This window comes from Elgaria multicarinata, chromosome 20 (genome assembly GCF_023053635.1).
Source record: "Elgaria multicarinata webbii isolate HBS135686 ecotype San Diego chromosome 20, rElgMul1.1.pri, whole genome shotgun sequence".
NCBI lineage: Eukaryota > Metazoa > Chordata > Lepidosauria > Squamata > Anguidae > Elgaria > Elgaria multicarinata.
The window spans coordinates 5,173,705-5,191,199 of record NC_086190.1 but is presented as its reverse complement, the minus strand read 5'-3'; the positions used below and the strand labels follow the sequence as shown (position 1 = coordinate 5,191,199).

Below are 17,495 nucleotides of genomic sequence, written 5' to 3'. Positions count from 1 at the left end.
TGCATTGAGCAGGGGGTTGGACTAGATGGCCTTGTAGGCCCCTTCCAACTCTGCCATTCTATGATTCTATGTTTATTATAACATTCTTTGGGTTTTTGTCAAATTGGTCTCTTCGTTTGGTGATGAAAGTTGAAGAAACATGGCAGCAGTGGGTTCCCGAGATGCGCTCCACCACCCACGCCTAGAACATGAGCACTCGTTGGCCGTGATCAAAACTAGGGTGGGGTGGGGCGATTTGTGAACCTTATTTCTGATAGTTGGACTTCAGAGGTTTTAAACTCATCCAAGAAGGAGCACCTCAGGCTCGGTTAACAAAATTGAATTTTTGAGTTTTATTTTTGCGTCATTAATTTTAGGGAAGAATTAGCAGCCGCGAAGCGTGAAATCCTGTCCAACCAGGCCGCCGTTTTGGATTTAAAGAGAGAACTTTCGGAAGCCAGAGCCCGCGTGTCCGACGTGATTGGTTAGTGAAGCGGCATCGTGTGACTTAACAAATACATTTCTAGTACCTTCCCTCCATAAAACATTAGATCGGACTCCCCCAACCTGGTGCCCTCCGGATGTGTTGGACTACAACTCCCACCATCCCCAGCCTGGGGATGATGGGAGTTATAATCCCAATGCCGCTGCAGAGCCCTGGGTTGGGGGAGACTGCCTTAGAGACTAGAAAGTGGCAGTGCCTGCAAAAGTGGGTGTTACTCTTTTTTGCTGGGGTGCAACGTGGGTGAGTATTCAAGACGAGGGAGAAAAGTCTCAGGATGCCATAGACGAATTTATTGTGCAAAAGGCCGACGCGTTTCAGCCTCTTGCTTTTTGTTACGCCTTCAAGGGTCTGTAACGATACATACATAAAAATTAGGAGTGAGTCAACACAGAACTATATATATATATATATATATATATATATATATATATATATATATTCGGAAAATCACATTGCAAGCACGACCTTTGCATGTAAACAATAAAACAATTTCAATATTGCATATAAAAAGTTCATGGGGCACATTGCAAGTAAGGCCTCTGCATATATTTCAATAATCTAAATCAGCTAAAATCTTAGATATTCACTTGTAACGATGTCTGCGGAAATTATTTACAACAGATTGTCTTGAGTTTATACACTGGCGGCTAGATGGGGTGTGCTGAAGGCTATCCTACAAGTTTTTCCTTTGAGCTTCTGACAGGCGTTACCATGCATCCTTTCCTGTCAAGTGTCCTAGAACTGGACGACTGTCCTTGTTTCCTGGAAATGGCCTTAAAAGTTCTTAAGAGAAGACAGATTTCTAAAGAGCGACCTTAAGGTCACCAGGAAGTGTATCCAAAAGAACATTCAGACCATACCTCCCCACCCAACCCTTATGTGTGTGACGCAGACTGCTTTGTTATGCCCCGGTGTGCGGACCATTGGATGGTGTCATGTAGAGAGAATGGAGAATTTTCCTTGCTTTTGAATTCTCCTTCGCCACAGAGTGGTCCCGCTACCACCAAGTAGGGCGATTGGTTTGGATTTATCACCAGGCCATATTCAGTAGGGTTCCAACAATCATTTCTGGCCTTCGGGGTGATGTGGGAAGTTCCCCCTAGCCCACCTTTCAGGCGAGAGAGGAGTGGTTGCTATGGAGATGAACATCTTTTAGGTGTGTTTGGCCAAGGTCAGGGTTAGGTTAAGTTTTTCCCCCTTCTTCTGTTCTTGGGTGTGTGAAATAACCCTGCCTATTTCCTGACATACGCCAAAAACTTGCGAGGTAGAATTGAAGAAGCCCTTTGCATTACCGGCTCCATTGCTAAAGCAGCCCGAAACCACTCAGGGACTCTCTTTGAGCAGGAGAACTGAGTGAAAAGCAGAAGATGGAGCTGGAGCAGAAGCGAAGCCTTGTCCACAGCCAGGCGCACGAACTTAACCATCTCCGAGAGAAGCTGTTTGAGATGTCCAAGCTTGTGGATCTGAAGGATGCAGACCTCAAAACAGCAAGCGACGGGTTAAGGTAGGTATAAAAAGCAGCGTGGGTGAGGGCCACAGTAATCCAACCTCCAAAGCACTAAGGAGTTTCTAAAATTCATTAAGAAAGCAGCTAAAGAGGAGGGCCGGGATCTCTTCTCGATCCTCCCAGAGAGCAGGACACGGAATAGTAGGCTCAAGTTAACAGGAAGCCAGATTCCGGCTGGACATCAGGAAAAACTTCCTGACTGTTAGAGTAGGATGACAATGGAACCAGTTACCTGGGGAGGTTGTGGGCTCTCCCACACTAGAGGCCTTCAAGAGGCAGCTGGACAGCCATGTGTCGGGTATCCTTTAGGGTGGATTCCTGCGTTGAGCAGGGGGTTGGACTCGATGGCCTTATAGGCACCTTCTAACTCTACTATTCTATGATTCTAAAGGAACATTTACAAATGCCTTCTTTTTAAAAACAAAACTGTGTCTCCTTAGCAACATGTTTCAGGGGATGTTGCAATTGAGCACTAAAATGCTGATGACAATTCTTATAAGACTTCAGGCCGGTTCAAACGACACGCTAAGCCATGGTTAGGCCACTAACGCTTTTGCAGCAAATGGTTAGTGAGCATTTTTAAACCATGGTTATGTAGCTACCCTGGTTAGGAATTATTCACATGACACACTAAGCCATAATGTTTAGCTCAAAATGCTTAACCACCGTGTATTAGAGTGTCTTCTGAACAGGGCCTTTCACTCCATTAAAGAAATCTTAGTTGATTTAAATTGTACACATTTCGGACTGCAGTGCTATACAAACTTACTGAGAGTAAGCCTCACTGCAAAGGGCACTGGTTAGTTAATCAATTGTTTATTTATATTACATTTCTGTACTGCCCAGTAGCAGAAGCTGTCTGGGCGATTCACAAAAGTTAAAACCATAAAACACGACAACATGATGAAACACAATGACTCTGTTCAGATGGCATGCTAAAGCATTTTGAGCTAAACATTATGGCTTAGCATGTCACGTGAACCATGACTTAAGCGTGTCGTGTGAACCATTCCTAACCATGGTGGCTACATTCATATGGTTTAAACTTGCTCAGTAACCATTTGCTGTAAAAGGCTTAGCGGACTAACCATGGCTTTGCATGTTGCCTGAACCGGCCCAATACGAAACTTCTAAAAGTTTAAAACTTCAATATGAAACCAAAATAAAAGCCAGCAGCAATGTAAGGGTCTGAAAATGCAACGATAGATTTAAAAGCAACAACTGCTGAAGGACTAAAATGCCTGGGAGAAGAAAAAGCTCTTCATCTGGAGCGAAAAAGACATAAGAACATCAGAAGAGCCCGGATGCTGGGTCTGACCAAGGGTCCATCCAGCCCAGCACTCTGTTCCCACAGCGGCCAGACAGCTGCCCACGGGAAAACCCACAAGCAGGACATGAGGGCAACAGCACCTCATGCACAAGTGATATGTACAAGTAATACATTGGCATCCTGCCTCTGATACTGGAAGACCACAACATAGACATCAAGCGAAGCTCAATCTCATGTGCTTATGAGTCAGGGAGGCTTTAGGGTGGATTCCTGCCTTGAGCAGGGGGTTGGACTCGATGGCCTTGTAGGCCCCTCCCTACTCTGCTATTCTATGATTCTAAGTCCCCTTGGCCCTGGTGTTGCTAGCTTCAGTTACCTAGGGAGGTTGTGGGCTCTCCCACACTAGAGGCCTTCAAGAGGCAGCTGGACAACCCTCTGTCAGGGATGCTTTAGGGTGGATTCCTGCATTGAGCAGGGGGTTGGACTCGATGGCCTTATAGTCCCTTTCCAACTCTGCTATTCTATGAATTCTATGAAACTGCCTCCTCCCCGAAGTCCCAGCCTGATCTCTCAGAGCAATGGGAAGCACCCTTTTAACTATGGGATTCATGGGACAGAACATCAAGGGTCAGTACAGAGACGTTCTCAGGGGCCACGACACCACTCTGGAGATCCTTCTTCGCATATCCAAGCCTGGCCGTTAACATAGTTTTTGGGCTCCCAGGCTGGAGACTTCTGACCAGAAGCTATTGTGGCACTTCCAAGTCCCACCATCAGGACCCAGAGAGCGCAGCTATTCTTGTTGCTCTAGGGTGGATTCCTGCCTTGAGCAGGGGGTTGGACTCGATGGCCTTGTAGGCCCCTTCCAACTCTGCTCTTCTACGATTCAATGAAAACAATCATCAGGTAGCAGAAAGCAGAGCTCCTTTGTTTTTCGGTGATGTGGGTTCCCTTCTGTGTAAGAGAGGAGAGGAAAGGCCTCGTCTACAGTAACGCGTGTCTCTTTTTTGGCGAAAGCTAAAGGCCTGTTTTTTCCCCCCATGGGGCCTTTGAGTCTTCATGCCTTTGCCACATTTACTTAACGTTTTCAATTAATTGAAGGGACACCGTTTTATTTTTTTAATTGATTCAGCTGCCTGATTAATTAATTAATCAGGCAGCTGAATCAATTAAAAAAAATAAATGGTGGTCCAAAATACTTTGCACGCGTGGAGTGTTCAAAGCATTTCACATACATTATCTCAGCAACTGTTACAACAGTTCCGTAAGGCAGGCCAATATTTTTATCCCCATATTGCAGAAGGGGTGCCAGTGAGGCTGGTAGTGTATTTTGCCTAAGGCTTGCCTATTTTATTTATTCATATCCTGCCTTTCCTCCAAGGAGCTCAAGGTGATGCGCGTGATTCTCTCCCCACCCCCAAGTTTATCCTCCCGACCACCCTGTGAGGTAGATGAGGCCGAAAGATCGCCACTGGCCCAAAGTCACCCAGTGTGTTTCCTGGTTGAGTGAGGGATTTGAACTCGGGTCTCCGTAGTCCTGTTCCAACTCCAACCAGTACACCAGTACACTAGCGAGCTTGTTGCTGTGAGCACAAACGTAGTGTGGCTTGCAGGGATTGGTCACTCTGGGTAAGGCTGCACTTTTGAACGATGGTGGTGGTTGTTTTAACTCTCCATGGTCAGAATAGATGTCAGTGAGAGATCACAGGCGGAAGGTTCCGCATTCAGCTCTTGATTTCCCCAGGTAAACGAAGGTAGCAACACTGGGAACGCTGATGAGGAGCTACTGCCAGTCTCAATAGACATTGCCAAGCCAGTGGTCCAGCTCTGCTCCTTGTATCCGGCCCCGAATCACAGTTCATTTGTCTGGTCTTGGCTCAGTGTTTGCCAACTTCAGCTGCATGAACAGCAGGTGCAGCCTTTGGTCTCCTCCACCCATGATTCCCTATTTAGCAATAATTTCTCCCTCTATGGATGCAGGAACAGCAGAAAGCAGCTGAAAGAGCTGAGGACGGAGTCGAACGAAAAGGCAGGCGAGCCCAAGAGAGAGATGCAGCACAAGAGCGTGCAGACGAAGGCCTCCTCGCCGGATGACGAAACCCCTGCACCCAGGAAGGCAAGTGGCTCATGAATCCGGGGACGCAGTGAAGCGGCTTGGAGCCAGTTGACCTCCGGGGTCTCTTGCTTACGTAATGTTTGCCTTCCCACAGCGCGCTTGGGACACTTTCTCCGGAGGCAGAAGAACTGGGACACTCCAGGTCAGGAAACTTCCTTGAAACACCCGTCTGGCTGATGACCAGTTCTGAGTGGTCATCGGAGGAGGGCCTCCAAGAGACGGGCCGCCCCTTTGTGTTAAAATGGCACTGTGATTGGCGAATGGCTCTGCAGCTCCAGTAGCACTTCTTTCTAGCCTTAAGAATGACATTTGTGGGCCTTCAGATCTAGGGCTTTCAAGCAAGAGTTCTTCCAGTCCTGTTTGGAGACGCTGGGATTGAACCTGGGAGCTTCTAAAATTAAAGCCCTTATGGCTGCTCTGGAAGCTGGAACCAGTGCAGAATGCAGCAGCTTGGCCGTTTATTTATTTATTTATTTATTATATTTATATACCACCCCATAGCCGAAGCTCTCTGGGCGGTTTACGTTGTCGGGAGCGGCCCCTTTTCAGCATGCAATTCCTTTACTGAGGGAACTGCACTGGCTGCCTATTCACTACCATGCCAGGTTTAAGTCTTTGGTACTGGTGTATAAAGGCCTGAACAACCTGGGATCCAGATACCTGAGAGAGCGCCTTCTCCCTTACCAACCTGCCCAGTTACTGAGGTCATCTGAGGCCGTGATTAGAGTCTACCAGGAGAAGAGCCTTCAGTGTGGTGGCCCCCTTCCTATGGAACTCCCTGCCTCTATGCTGTTTTTGGTGCCTCCTGAAAACAGGACGCCTTCCTTGGTTGACCATCCACGGTTTTATTGGCGTGCTGTCTTTTAAAGAATAATTTCAGTATCGTGTTGCCTTCTTCTTTTTGGGGGGTTCATTCTATCTCTTGTTGATCACTGCTCCGGAATCAAGTGGCAGCAGGCATTTTCTTTCATTTATATAGCCCATGTAAATTGAGCAAGATTCTCACTATGTTCCTATCGCCCTGGCATGTTGTGATAGGTAGCTAGCAAATGTTTCTATAGCACTTCGCGAATGTGAAGTCTCCTAACTGCTAAGTGTTGCTGTAATTGCTCATTAGGGTTCGGAACGCAGATCGTGGGAGGGAGTGGGGGCGAGTGATGCGTTCCCACCCTGCCATTTTCTTTGCGAACTCCTGCACAAAAGCACACGAGGCAAAGAGGCGTAAAATTCCAGGTGCTTCGCAAATAAAGGTTGTCAGTTATTGACGAAAAGTCCACTCCGAGGATAATGAAACATGACCATTCTGGACTGCTTCCAGCTGCCAGCACATCACCCTGAAATGGCTCAGTAATTCAACTCTGGTTTGGGATGGAATATGTCCTCAGGCTGAATTGGCAAGTGACATTCTCCGCACGCATCCGCTGCGGAAATCAAGGGCAGCGTTTGTCTTCTTTACAAGGAGAAGGTTCCCATTGGGCATCTCCAGTAGAAATGATTAGGTGATGTGGAAAGACCCTTCTCTACTAAATTGTGCTGTACTGTTTGCTTTTGCTCCCTGTCGGTTTTGCGTTCATTCATACGCCTGCTGTTCCATCCTGTTTCTGCAATGATGTGCAGTTTCTTTTTTTAAAAAAAAACAATCTGGGTGAAAATTCATGTATAAATATGCATATGAGTACTCAGGGTGTCTCTACATTAAGCAAAACCCCGCATCCTTACCATAGACTACTGCTTTCCGGTTCTTTGCAGTATTAGCATGGCTCCTTTATACGGCAGACACGTGGGGTTTGAATCGAGGGAGCGCCTCCCTCCCCCCTGGAAGTTGTACAAAGGAGGAGGGAGCCATGGTTTCGTCAGTTGAGTTGTGCTGTACTGTTTCCTCGTAACCCCCTTACTTCTGAGTAGATGTAAGGTTGGGCTGTAAGTCTGCAAAGCTAGGCGCACTTGCTTGGGAGTAAACCCCATTGAACTTAAAGGGGTGCTCTTGGTGGGGTGAGGGATCAGATCTGCCTGCCTTTGTTCCAGGGAGGCATTTTTCTCTGTTCTCCCTCCAATCACGGACACGGAAAGTCCTTCGTCAACAAGGTCATAGTGTAAAGGTTGAGCAAGTCTTTCCATGACCTGTACCACCGGATTTAGCCCAGACCCAAGCCGAGACAAAAGGGGCTCACAAATTGTGAGGTAGAAGAATTTATCTCTTCTCGATTCTCCCAGAGTGCAGGACACAGAATAACGGGCTCAAGTTAAAGGAAGCCAGATTCCAGCTGGACATCAGGAAAAACTTCCTGACTGTTAGAGCAGTACCACAATGGAATCAGTTACCTAGGGAGGTTGTGGGCTCTCCCACACTAGAGGCCTTCAAGAGGCAGCTGGATAGCCATCTGTCAGGGATGCTTTAGGGTGGACTTGATGGCCTTGTAGGCCCCTTCCAACTCTGCTATTCTATGATTCTATGATTAAGACTAAAGGTAGGGTAGATACATGGGAAGAATGCCTAAAAGTAACTTGAAACATGCATAGCATAAAAACCCAGTAACGGATAAAACCATAAAATCTTAACTGTGACTACTCACTCATAAGCAGGGCCTTGCCTCTCCACTATGGTTCTCTCCACATCCTTTGGCAAAGACAAGGCAGGGAGTTTGGGGCGGGTCCCCAACTATATACTTTTTCTCCTGTTTTATCTCGCCTTCCTTCCTCAGACTATTACCTTCGCCTCACACCTCCTTTAGCCTCTGAGATGACTCACAGCATTGAAGAGGATAAGAAGCGTCTTCCTGGCGTCAAAGTCTTTGTCATTTCGAATTTGTGCATAGTAATACCAAACTAAAACTATTTATTTATTTATTTATTTATTTATTTATTACATTTTTATACCGCCCAATAGCCGAAGCTCTCTGGGCGGTTCACAAAAATTAAAACCATCATAAAACAACCAACAAGTTAAAAATACAAATACAAAACACAATATAAAAAGCACAACCAGGATAAAACCACGCAGCAAAATTGATATAAGGTTAAAATACAGAGTTAAAACAGTATAATTTAAATTTAAGTTAAAATTAAGTGTTAAAATACTGAGTGAATAAAAAGGTCTTCAGCTGGCGACGAAAGGAGTTTAGAGTAGGCGCCAGGCGGAACTACCCTTTCCCAACTACACCACCCATTTGTCCTCTACCCAGCACAGTCTATCTGCTCTCCTTAACGCATAGCACAATGCCAGCTTTACACAATGCTGATCTCGTGCCATTAAAAGTTTATTCCAGCTTATCTCCGATCTTTTTGAAAACGGCATAAGGGAGGGAAAGCTTGCGAGATGTCCTGGCTGTTTACGACGTCATGAAATCCACCCACAAACTTCTGTGAGTGGCCAACCACTAGTGTGCTATAAATCACTTGTTTAGAGAAGCCCTCAGAATCGGGCAAAGGCTAACATGACGTCTGATCACAGGCATCCTAAGCAGTGATCATGCATAGGAATGGCAGTGCAATGGAAACGCACATGCTTGCATGCAGAAAGTCTTCCCTGGCGTCTTCAGTGAAACGGACCCTTCTCCCTGTCCTGTGAGGCGGAACATTGTCGAGGCTTCTGATGCAGCAGAGCTGCTTCCCCGTTTGAAAAGGGAAAGATTTTGGGGTGACCTCCTTCCCCTCCACATAGCAGCTTCTGTAGTTGCTATATAGTGGAGTCCACATGGAAGTGAGTTGTCCAAAGGAGGTCTCCTTCACCTTGCTACTTTGAAATAAAATATTAATCTGAGCCTCTTCTTCAGGTATCGTCTTTGGACCTGGCTGATCTGGGAGCGAGATGCAAAGGCTGCAGACATGAGGAAACCATCCATCGCCAAAGAGACGCCCTGGCTGAGTTGCGGCAAAGAGTCAAATTGCTAGAAAAGGCTCGGCCTTTGGGTGAGCGCTGCATTGACTGGAAAGCTTGTGGGCCAGCCAGTTGTGAGTTGGGTACCTGTTTGCAGAGTTGAGAAACAGCTTTAAAGAGTTGAGCATTGTCCCAAGGTCTGTGTCCCCGCGGAGTTCTGCCCAGGCCTGGCATAAAGTACGTAACTGGTCCCAGAGCAGGACTGCAATTATTGTTGTACTTTACAGCACAGGTACAAGCAGAGAGGTGAGAAACAGGCCAGACTGCAGTTGCACCACAGAGCACAGAGTCCGGCATTTGAAGTAGGAAGTGTCAGCATCTCATTTTTTGGAAGGGGAAATCCTGAACCCATTAGCCATCTCTCTTGCATGCAGTTGCCACGCAAGTGGCTAGCGATTTGGGGAGGTTCCATTTCATGGAATTTAAATTACGCAGCAGCTGGCTGGCACTCTGAGAAGTAAACAGAGGGCCAAACCACACGTTATCCCTCGATCTGTAAAATAGATGCAGAAGGCTTTGAATTTGATCAGCAGTAATGAAGAGGAGCAGCAAAGCAGAAGCCTTGGAAAGGGTTTGCTGAATTCTTTCTTCTGTTTTGTATTCCCACCCCCATCCTCGAGTTAATAAGGACTTAAATCTGACCAAGGTGGGCCAGCATCCTGCTTCTCACACTGGCCAGCCAGATGCCTCTAGGAACTTGACAAGCAGGCCACGAAAGCAGTAACCCACCCACCCCCATCCAACATGTGCACAGTGGCAGGCAGCTTCTGGGTCTGGAGGTTCCATTTATTGCTACTTGCTTTTGAGAGACCTACTTTTTGCGTGAACCTGTGTAAAGTTAGCAGCGGGCTTGGAAGGAAGAGCCAAAAAGGAAACCGGTTAAACAAACCCTTGCCCAGCACATCAAACATGGAGTCTCCTGTGATGTAGAGCAGCTGTGAGCAAGTGACTAGCCCTGGATTTCCCCTGCCCTAAGGTGCTTCCAGACGGAAGCATGATCCTAGCTCTAACGAACAAGAAGGCATTGTGCAGCTGTTTCTTCATCTTTTTTGCGAATATCAACAAAACAGAACCAAAAAACATTGTGAAAGCAAAAAGGAAATTCATTAAATATACAGGAATATCCTCATTTTTCATCAGATATACCATTAATTATTATTTTTTTAAAAAAGGGAGAGATTTATGCATAGGTTTCAAGAAAAGCAGACCAAATATCCACACACATTATCCAATTGCAAGTTAATGGCTGTATATTTTTAAGTCCTTGCATTCTGGGAGGTGAGCATTTATCCTTCCAATGTGATAATACAAGTCTTTTAGCTGTCATAAGGGCTCTGAAGATCTATTTGCACTGACCATGTAAAGAAACCGCTAGGTAGTTTAGTGGGACATTGCGCATTGTTCCATATTAAAGACTGTTCCAATACAAAGTTTATCCTTATTATAACCTCCTCCCAAAAGGAGGCAACTACTGAGCATTGCCAAAACATGTGAATTAAAGAAGCATTAGGTGCATTAGAACTCCAGCAATTGTGTAAGTTAGACAGACCCTTATTGCAAAGGCGTTGCAGAGTCCAATAGACCCGAAACAAAAAAAATTGCTGAATGAGACGAAACCTGGATTTCCCCTGCCCTAAGGTGCTTCCAGACGGAAGCATCCTAGCACTAGCAAACAAGAAGGCATTGTGTAGCTGTTTCATCTTTTCTTCTTTAACAGATTTTTCAGGAGGTTTACGAGTGGGTGACAACATTGTCTGGACACCCCCATAAAGTTCCATGAGTAAGGCAGGGCAATTGCACAGGAATAGCGTTGTCTGGAAGCACCTCTAGTCCAAGAAAGGCGACCGTCCCATCTCTCCGCCCTCTTTCCCATTTAAAACGTGCTCACTTTGAGTTTTATGTAAACTTGAACATGCAGCAGTACCGCAACTCCCATTGTTCTCTTAGGTTTTGAAGAGAAGACTGCAGAGCAACTTATAGTCCTAAAAAAAGGCCCGGCGGAGCAGAGAGTTCGAAAAACAGAGGAAGAACAAGTGACAGCACTGGTGACAGCAGTGGATGCTAATAAGGTAAACTGAATTCCCCACGGTATCTTGGCTGTACTTTCTTTAGAAAATATGTCATGTGGGAGAACAAAGAGGGCGGGGGGAGATCTTTTTAGCGGCTGCTCTACACGCTAATGTATTCAGAATGTTTCAGAATATATTATTTTATTTCCTTTTATTTCAGCTTCAAAGTGGTGTTCCCAGCGTGGATCCCAACGTGACGATAGAGAGGACGGCAAAGCTGGAAATGGCCGATGCTTTGGACCTCAGTGAGAACATGGTATGGGAATGAATGGGTTACTTGGATGTGTGTGAGGGGAGTAGAGCTGACGTTGGGGAGAACTTCCCTGCACACAGACTTTCCGTGGTCTGAACCTGAAGTGGGCAGAGATGTGCTTCCGTTTCACATCCATGAGTACAGTTATTATTGCCATGTGCTTGCATCAGGGTTGGCTCCGTGTGAAGGCGGGGGTGCGTCATTGCCTCCCACATATACTTATTTATTTACAACATTTATTCAATCATCAAAATACATGCCGGTTTAAAAGACCAGAAGCTAAGGCTATATCTCACGTCGGTCCAAACGCCACAACGCCCAGGGAATTGGAAGGTTGTCTGAGGTGCCCCGTGATCAATCGTGATGTGCAATGTCACAAATTGTGCCTGCTTACAAGTAGGGCTGTGCACGGACCCCCCCGATCCGCTCTGGATCCCGATCTGCAACTTCCGGATCAGGTCCGCCCCGATCCGCCTATGCTCCAATCCGATCCGTTGCGGGGCACCGGATCCGAATCAGAGCTCCGCAGCGGTGGCGCCAGGTAAGGCCCCCCTTCATAAGGCCCCCCTCCCGCCACACTTACCTTTTCTTCGGAGCTCCGGATCGAGGCGAAGGATCTGCTTTGTCTTGATCTGCTTCGTCTCAATCCGCAGCTCCCCCGATCCGTCTCCGCCTTTGCCGGAGGCGAATCAGGCCGCTTCGCTATCGGTTCTAAGAACCGAAGCGGAGCACAGCCCTACTTACAAGTAGGGGAAATTGGCCCTTCACACCATTCCCTGTTCTTTTCCCAGTATCTCCGCTTGATTCAGAATCTTGCCAGCCTAATGGACGTGAAGGAGCTGGCGGGCATGCACACCGTGAAGCACCTTCCCCAGGACAAAAGGGAGAAAGTGGGGACGCTGCGGCAGAAGGACCTGGAGCTGCTGTTCGACAAGATCACCAAGCTAAAGAATCGGCTCGAAAGGAAAGAGTCTCTGCTGAAAGAGTACGAGAGAGACATTGGGCAGTTCAGGTACAAACCCAACTTCCCCCACCCCGGCCGGGGGAGAGACCCAAGCCGTTTGGCCAGCACCAAGGGCTGCTTTGGAAGCCTTCACTGCAGAAAGCGTAGGACAAATTCCTGTGCCTGAACAGATGCTTTCAGGAAGTGAGTTTGAGGAACTGAGTCAAATAGTGGTGACAAAAGTTGAAGTTCTGAACCTTCCTGACAAATTGATGGTTAATCATTGAGCCCAGATGGTATTCGTTGTAGAATTCTTAAAGAACTCAAGTGTGAAATTGCTGTTCTAACAGAAATATGTGACAGGTCCCTAAGATCAGCCTCTATACCAGAGGACTGGAGAATGACCAATGGATCCAAGGGTGATCCAGGAAATTGCAGGTTAGTTCGCTTAATGTCTGCTCCGGGTAAATTAAAACATTAGTAAAGATAAAATTAGTCAGCATTTAGAAGGACAAGCCCTGCTGAAAAGAAACAACATGGCTTCCGCAAAGGTCAATTCTGTCTTACTAACCCTTTAGAGTTCTTTTAATGTCAACACCATGTGGTCAGGGATGATCTCTTAGACCAGTGGTTCTCAACCATTTTTGCTCCATTCCCCCCTTTCACCATTGTTCAGAATATAATTCCCCCCTTCCCAAGATAGTCTAACTCAAAAAGTGCATTCAAAATAATATGCATATAATATTCAAAACCTTTTATTTTGTTCTATATTAGTCCCATTTAAAGGGGCCACGCAAAGCATGGCCCCTTTTACATTCTCAGCTCCCCTGCTTTGTGTTGCCCCTTTAAATGGGAAGCTTGAAACTTCGAGGATTGCGAGGGAGGGAGGGAGGGAAAAGAGAGCAAAGGCCTGGCTTTTGCAGACGACAGGACACTTTTCTGGGACGTTTTTAATAACATGGGTAGGAAGACGTAATCTACAGCAGCGGTCCCCAACCTTTTGGGCACCAGGGACCGGCTTTGTGGAAGACAGTTTTTCCACTTGGGGTGGGTGGGTTGAGGGGATGCCTTCACGTAATCAACCCCCTTTAATACCTGGTTTTTGTATTAGAAACAGGAAGTGCAGCTCGACTCTCAATGATAATTGGGAAAAAAAGTGTGTTTTGAAGATGAAAAATATCACGGGAAACATTTTTCATTTTGTTCAAATAAAAGAAAACAAGCAGCCAGGCCGCTGCTCGCTGTTGTTGCGCTCGCGGAGATATGGGCGGGAACTACCTCCAGGCGGCCGGCCTGGAGAAGAGGTGCAGAGAGAGCCGCCCCGGGGGGTGGGACCAGGGGAGGAGGCTGGGTCCCTGCCTGCAAGCTGCGGTGGCAGAGGCCAGGGTCGTGCCCGCCTGGTCCCTGAGAGGGAGGAGCGGAGCGGCAGCCTCCCCACCCTCGCCACCGCACCCAGAAGCCACTCTCCCACAGCGGCTCTAAGAGCGCCCCCCCCCCCCCACTCAAGCGTCCTGGCTTTGTTTCGGCGAAGCCAGGACGCTGGGGCGGGCGGGCGGCTTCAGAACGGCGTACCCGGAAATGGGTGGGTGAAAGCAGCTCACCTGCGCGGCCCGGTTCCTAACAGGCCACGGACCGGGACCAGTCTGTGGCCCGGGGGTTGGGGACCCCTGATCTATAGGACATCATACTTTGCTGAATAGTGGTCCCAATCCCCCCCCCCCGGAACCCTAAAATTCTCCCCCTGGAGGGAATTCCCTCCTTGTTGAGAACCCACATCTTAGACGTTGCTTACTTGGACTTCCAAAAGGCTTTTGACAGAGTCTCTCACCAAAGACTCCTCAACAAACTTAGCAGACATGGAATAAGAGGAGAGGTCTTCTCATGGATCAGTAACTGGTTAAGGAACAGAAAGTAGGAATAACTGGTAAGTTCTCCCAAAGGGGGGAAGAAAATAGTGGAGTCCCACAGGGATCTGTATTGGGACCATTGCTTTTCAGCTTATTTATAAATGAACTGGAATTAGGAGTGACCAGTGAAGTGGCCACATCTGCTGACGGCACCCACTGATTTAGGACGGTTAAAACAAAAGGATCTCTCCAAACTGGGAGAGTGGGCATCCAAATGGCCAGTGCAATTCAATATAAGTAAGTGTAAAGTGATGCACATTGGGGCAAAACAATCTCAACTTCACATATAAGCTAGAGGGGTCTGACTGAGAAAGAAATCTTGGGATTGTGAACAGCTTGGTGAAAATGTCAACCTAGTGTGCATCTGCTGTGGAAAAGGCAAATGCCATGTTAGGCATAATTAGGAAAATACAGCCGCCAATATCATACTGCCCTTACAAAAATCTACTGCGGAACCATACTTGTGATACGGTTTAAGGGGGGGAAAGGGCAAGTAAAACGGTCAAGGGGCTGCAGCATCTCCCCTACATGAAGAGCTTAAAAGGACTGGGACAGCAGTGAGGAGAAGCATGATAGAGGTATACAAAAGTATACGTGGCATGGAGAAAGAAGACAGGGAGACGTTTTTCTCCTTCTCTCAAAATGCTAGAACCCAATGGGGTCATCCCATGAAGCAGATTGGTGGGAGATTCAGGACAGATCAAAGGAAGGACTTCTTCACACAGCGCAGAGTTAAACTATGGAACTCACTACCACAGGATGTGGTGATGGCCACCAATTGGGATGGCTTTAAAAGGGGGTTGGATAAATTCCTGGAGGAGGAGAAGGCTATGAATGGCTATTAGCCCTGGTGGTTATGTGCTACCTCCAGTATCCGAGGCAATAAGCCAGTGTGCACCAGTTGCTGGGGAACATGGGTGGGAGGGTGCTATCGCACCTGTGTCCTCCTTGTGGGTTTCCCATGGGCAGCTGGTTGGCCACTGGTGGACTAGATGGACCCTTCGTCTGATCCAGCAGGACTCCTGTTATGTTCTTACAATGTGAAATCATAGAATCATAGAAGAGCAGAGTTGGAAGGGGCCTACAAGGCCATCTAGTCCAACCCCCTGCCCAATGCAGGAATCCTCCCTAAAGCATCCCTGATAGGTGGTTGTCCAGCTGCCTCTTGAAGGCCTCTAGGGTGGGAGAGCCCACAACCTCCCTAGGTAACTGATTCCATTGTGGTACTGCTCTAACAGTCAGGAAGTTTTTTCCTGATGTCCAGCTGGAATCTGGCTTCCTTTAACTTGAGCCTGTTATTCTGTGTCCTTGCCTGTTTCCATTTTCACAAACCTGGTGGATGCCAAAGGACTTCCTCAGCCACAATGTTCTTATTCTGGGAGTGTCGGCCTTAACTAAAGTTTCTCACAGTGCAGCAAACAATCTCCTCCTGCAGTGCCGTGGTGCTCGCAGAGTTTACCCTGATTTTACTAGGAGCAGCGACATGCGGCCATTTTAGAGCAGAACCTGCCAAAGGCCCTCCCCCTGTATGGTGTGTGGGGGAAAGGGGGCAGGAAGAGGAAACTCTGGAGCACTAGGAGGAGGATGCTTGGATTCCAGCTTCCGGGACAGCAACCTCGGGTGGATGGAGTTAGCTGTGATGGAGCCTGAATGCTGGAGGAGATTGAAGCAGGAGAAGCCCATAAAGAGGGAGCAAGTGGACTTAGGAAGAGGAGCCTGGGAGACCATTGATGATCAGAGGCCCCTGCTAGGCCTGTGTTCGATGTCAAAAGGACACAGACCTTAAGGGAAGCATCTTTTCTTGTTGTTAATGGTTGACTCATTATGATTGGGAGAGGAAGATGTCTGGAATTTCAAAGACCCTTCGACATGGCATGAAAGGAAACATCCGCCAGGCTGACTGACTGACAGGCGCTCTCCCTCCCCGTCCGGAGTTTATCACCGGTTTGTAAATAGCCACATGCCTCTGGATTCCACATAGACCCATCCTCCGATTGGAATCCACCAGGGGAAGAGCCTTCAGCGTGGTGGCCCCCCTCCTGTGGAACTCCCTGCCTCTGGAGGTCAGGCAGGCTCCAACCTTGTACTCCTTTCGGCACCTCCTGAAAACATCTTTATTCCAAGAAGCCTTTCCTTAATATGCAGCCTTGAGTCTCTGGTTTTGCTTCTTTTAAATCTTGTTTTAACTATTTTATTCTGTTTTTATTTTCATTTTATCTTGTACACCGCTCCGAAATTTTTCAATGGGGAGCAGTATATAAATATTCTAAATAAATAAATAATAAATAAGTAATGAATGCCTGCAGATAAGTGAGCAGGAGAGGTTTTGAAAATTCTAAGCTTTGCTTCTTCCCTTTTTTCGGTCCATTCTTATGCCACAATATTTGTGTTCTTATTAGCAAAGCTCGGTTGTCACAAATGTCAGGGGGGAAGTTTTCCTATCTTAAAACATAGCTTGCCACAAAGCCACTCCGGGTCCTCTCTCTTGCATCGTACAGGACCAACAAGCAGACTCTGCAAGCCTGCCAGTCCGAGATGGCCAAGTTATCCGACAGGATCTACCGAGAAGCTGAAGAGAAGGCTTTGCTGAAGGAAGCTCTGGAGAGGACGAAATTTCAGCTGACCCAGGAGAAGAGGTTGAGCAGGGCTTATAAACAGCAAAAGGTAGGCGCGGCCTTGAGCAGCCGGGAGAGGCGAGGTAAAACAGTGTGGCCAGGATCCACGGGAGCATTGCCAGATCTCTGCTCAGCTGCACTGCAGATTGGAAGGCCATTTAGCAACCTCTGCATTTTGGCAGGTGTTGCTTGGCAGCGTCGCCCGTGTGGCAGAGTCTCCGGAGCTGCTGTGCTTGCGTTTTGCTCGTCCCCTTGGGAGGAAATGGCTGGCGATTGGGGATGTGTTATTCCCTTAGGGCAGCCTTCCTCAACCTGGGGCGCTCCAGATGTGTTGGACTACAACTCCCAGAATGCCCCAGCCAGCTGGCTGGGGCATTCTGGGAGTTGTAGTCCAACACATCTGGAGCGCCCCAGGTTGAGGAAGGCTGCCTTAGGGGACCGATCATGAAAGACG

At 47.5% G+C, this 17,495-nt stretch overlaps 1 protein-coding gene across 1 annotated transcript in view; it reads left to right on the top strand.

Moving 5' to 3' along the window:
• Positions 1-17,495, top strand: part of FHAD1 (forkhead associated phosphopeptide binding domain 1) — a 58,041-nt gene that overhangs the window by 36,990 nt on the left and 3,556 nt on the right. The window contains exons 20-27 of the mRNA XM_063145439.1: positions 357-463; positions 1,829-1,988; positions 5,242-5,377; positions 9,151-9,286; positions 11,202-11,323; positions 11,484-11,579; positions 12,368-12,588; positions 16,925-17,090. Of these exons, the coding sequence (XP_063001509.1) occupies positions 357-463; positions 1,829-1,988; positions 5,242-5,377; positions 9,151-9,286; positions 11,202-11,323; positions 11,484-11,579; positions 12,368-12,588; positions 16,925-17,090 (1,144 nt within the window). The remainder of the gene's footprint in view (positions 1-356; positions 464-1,828; positions 1,989-5,241; positions 5,378-9,150; positions 9,287-11,201; positions 11,324-11,483; positions 11,580-12,367; positions 12,589-16,924; positions 17,091-17,495) is intronic.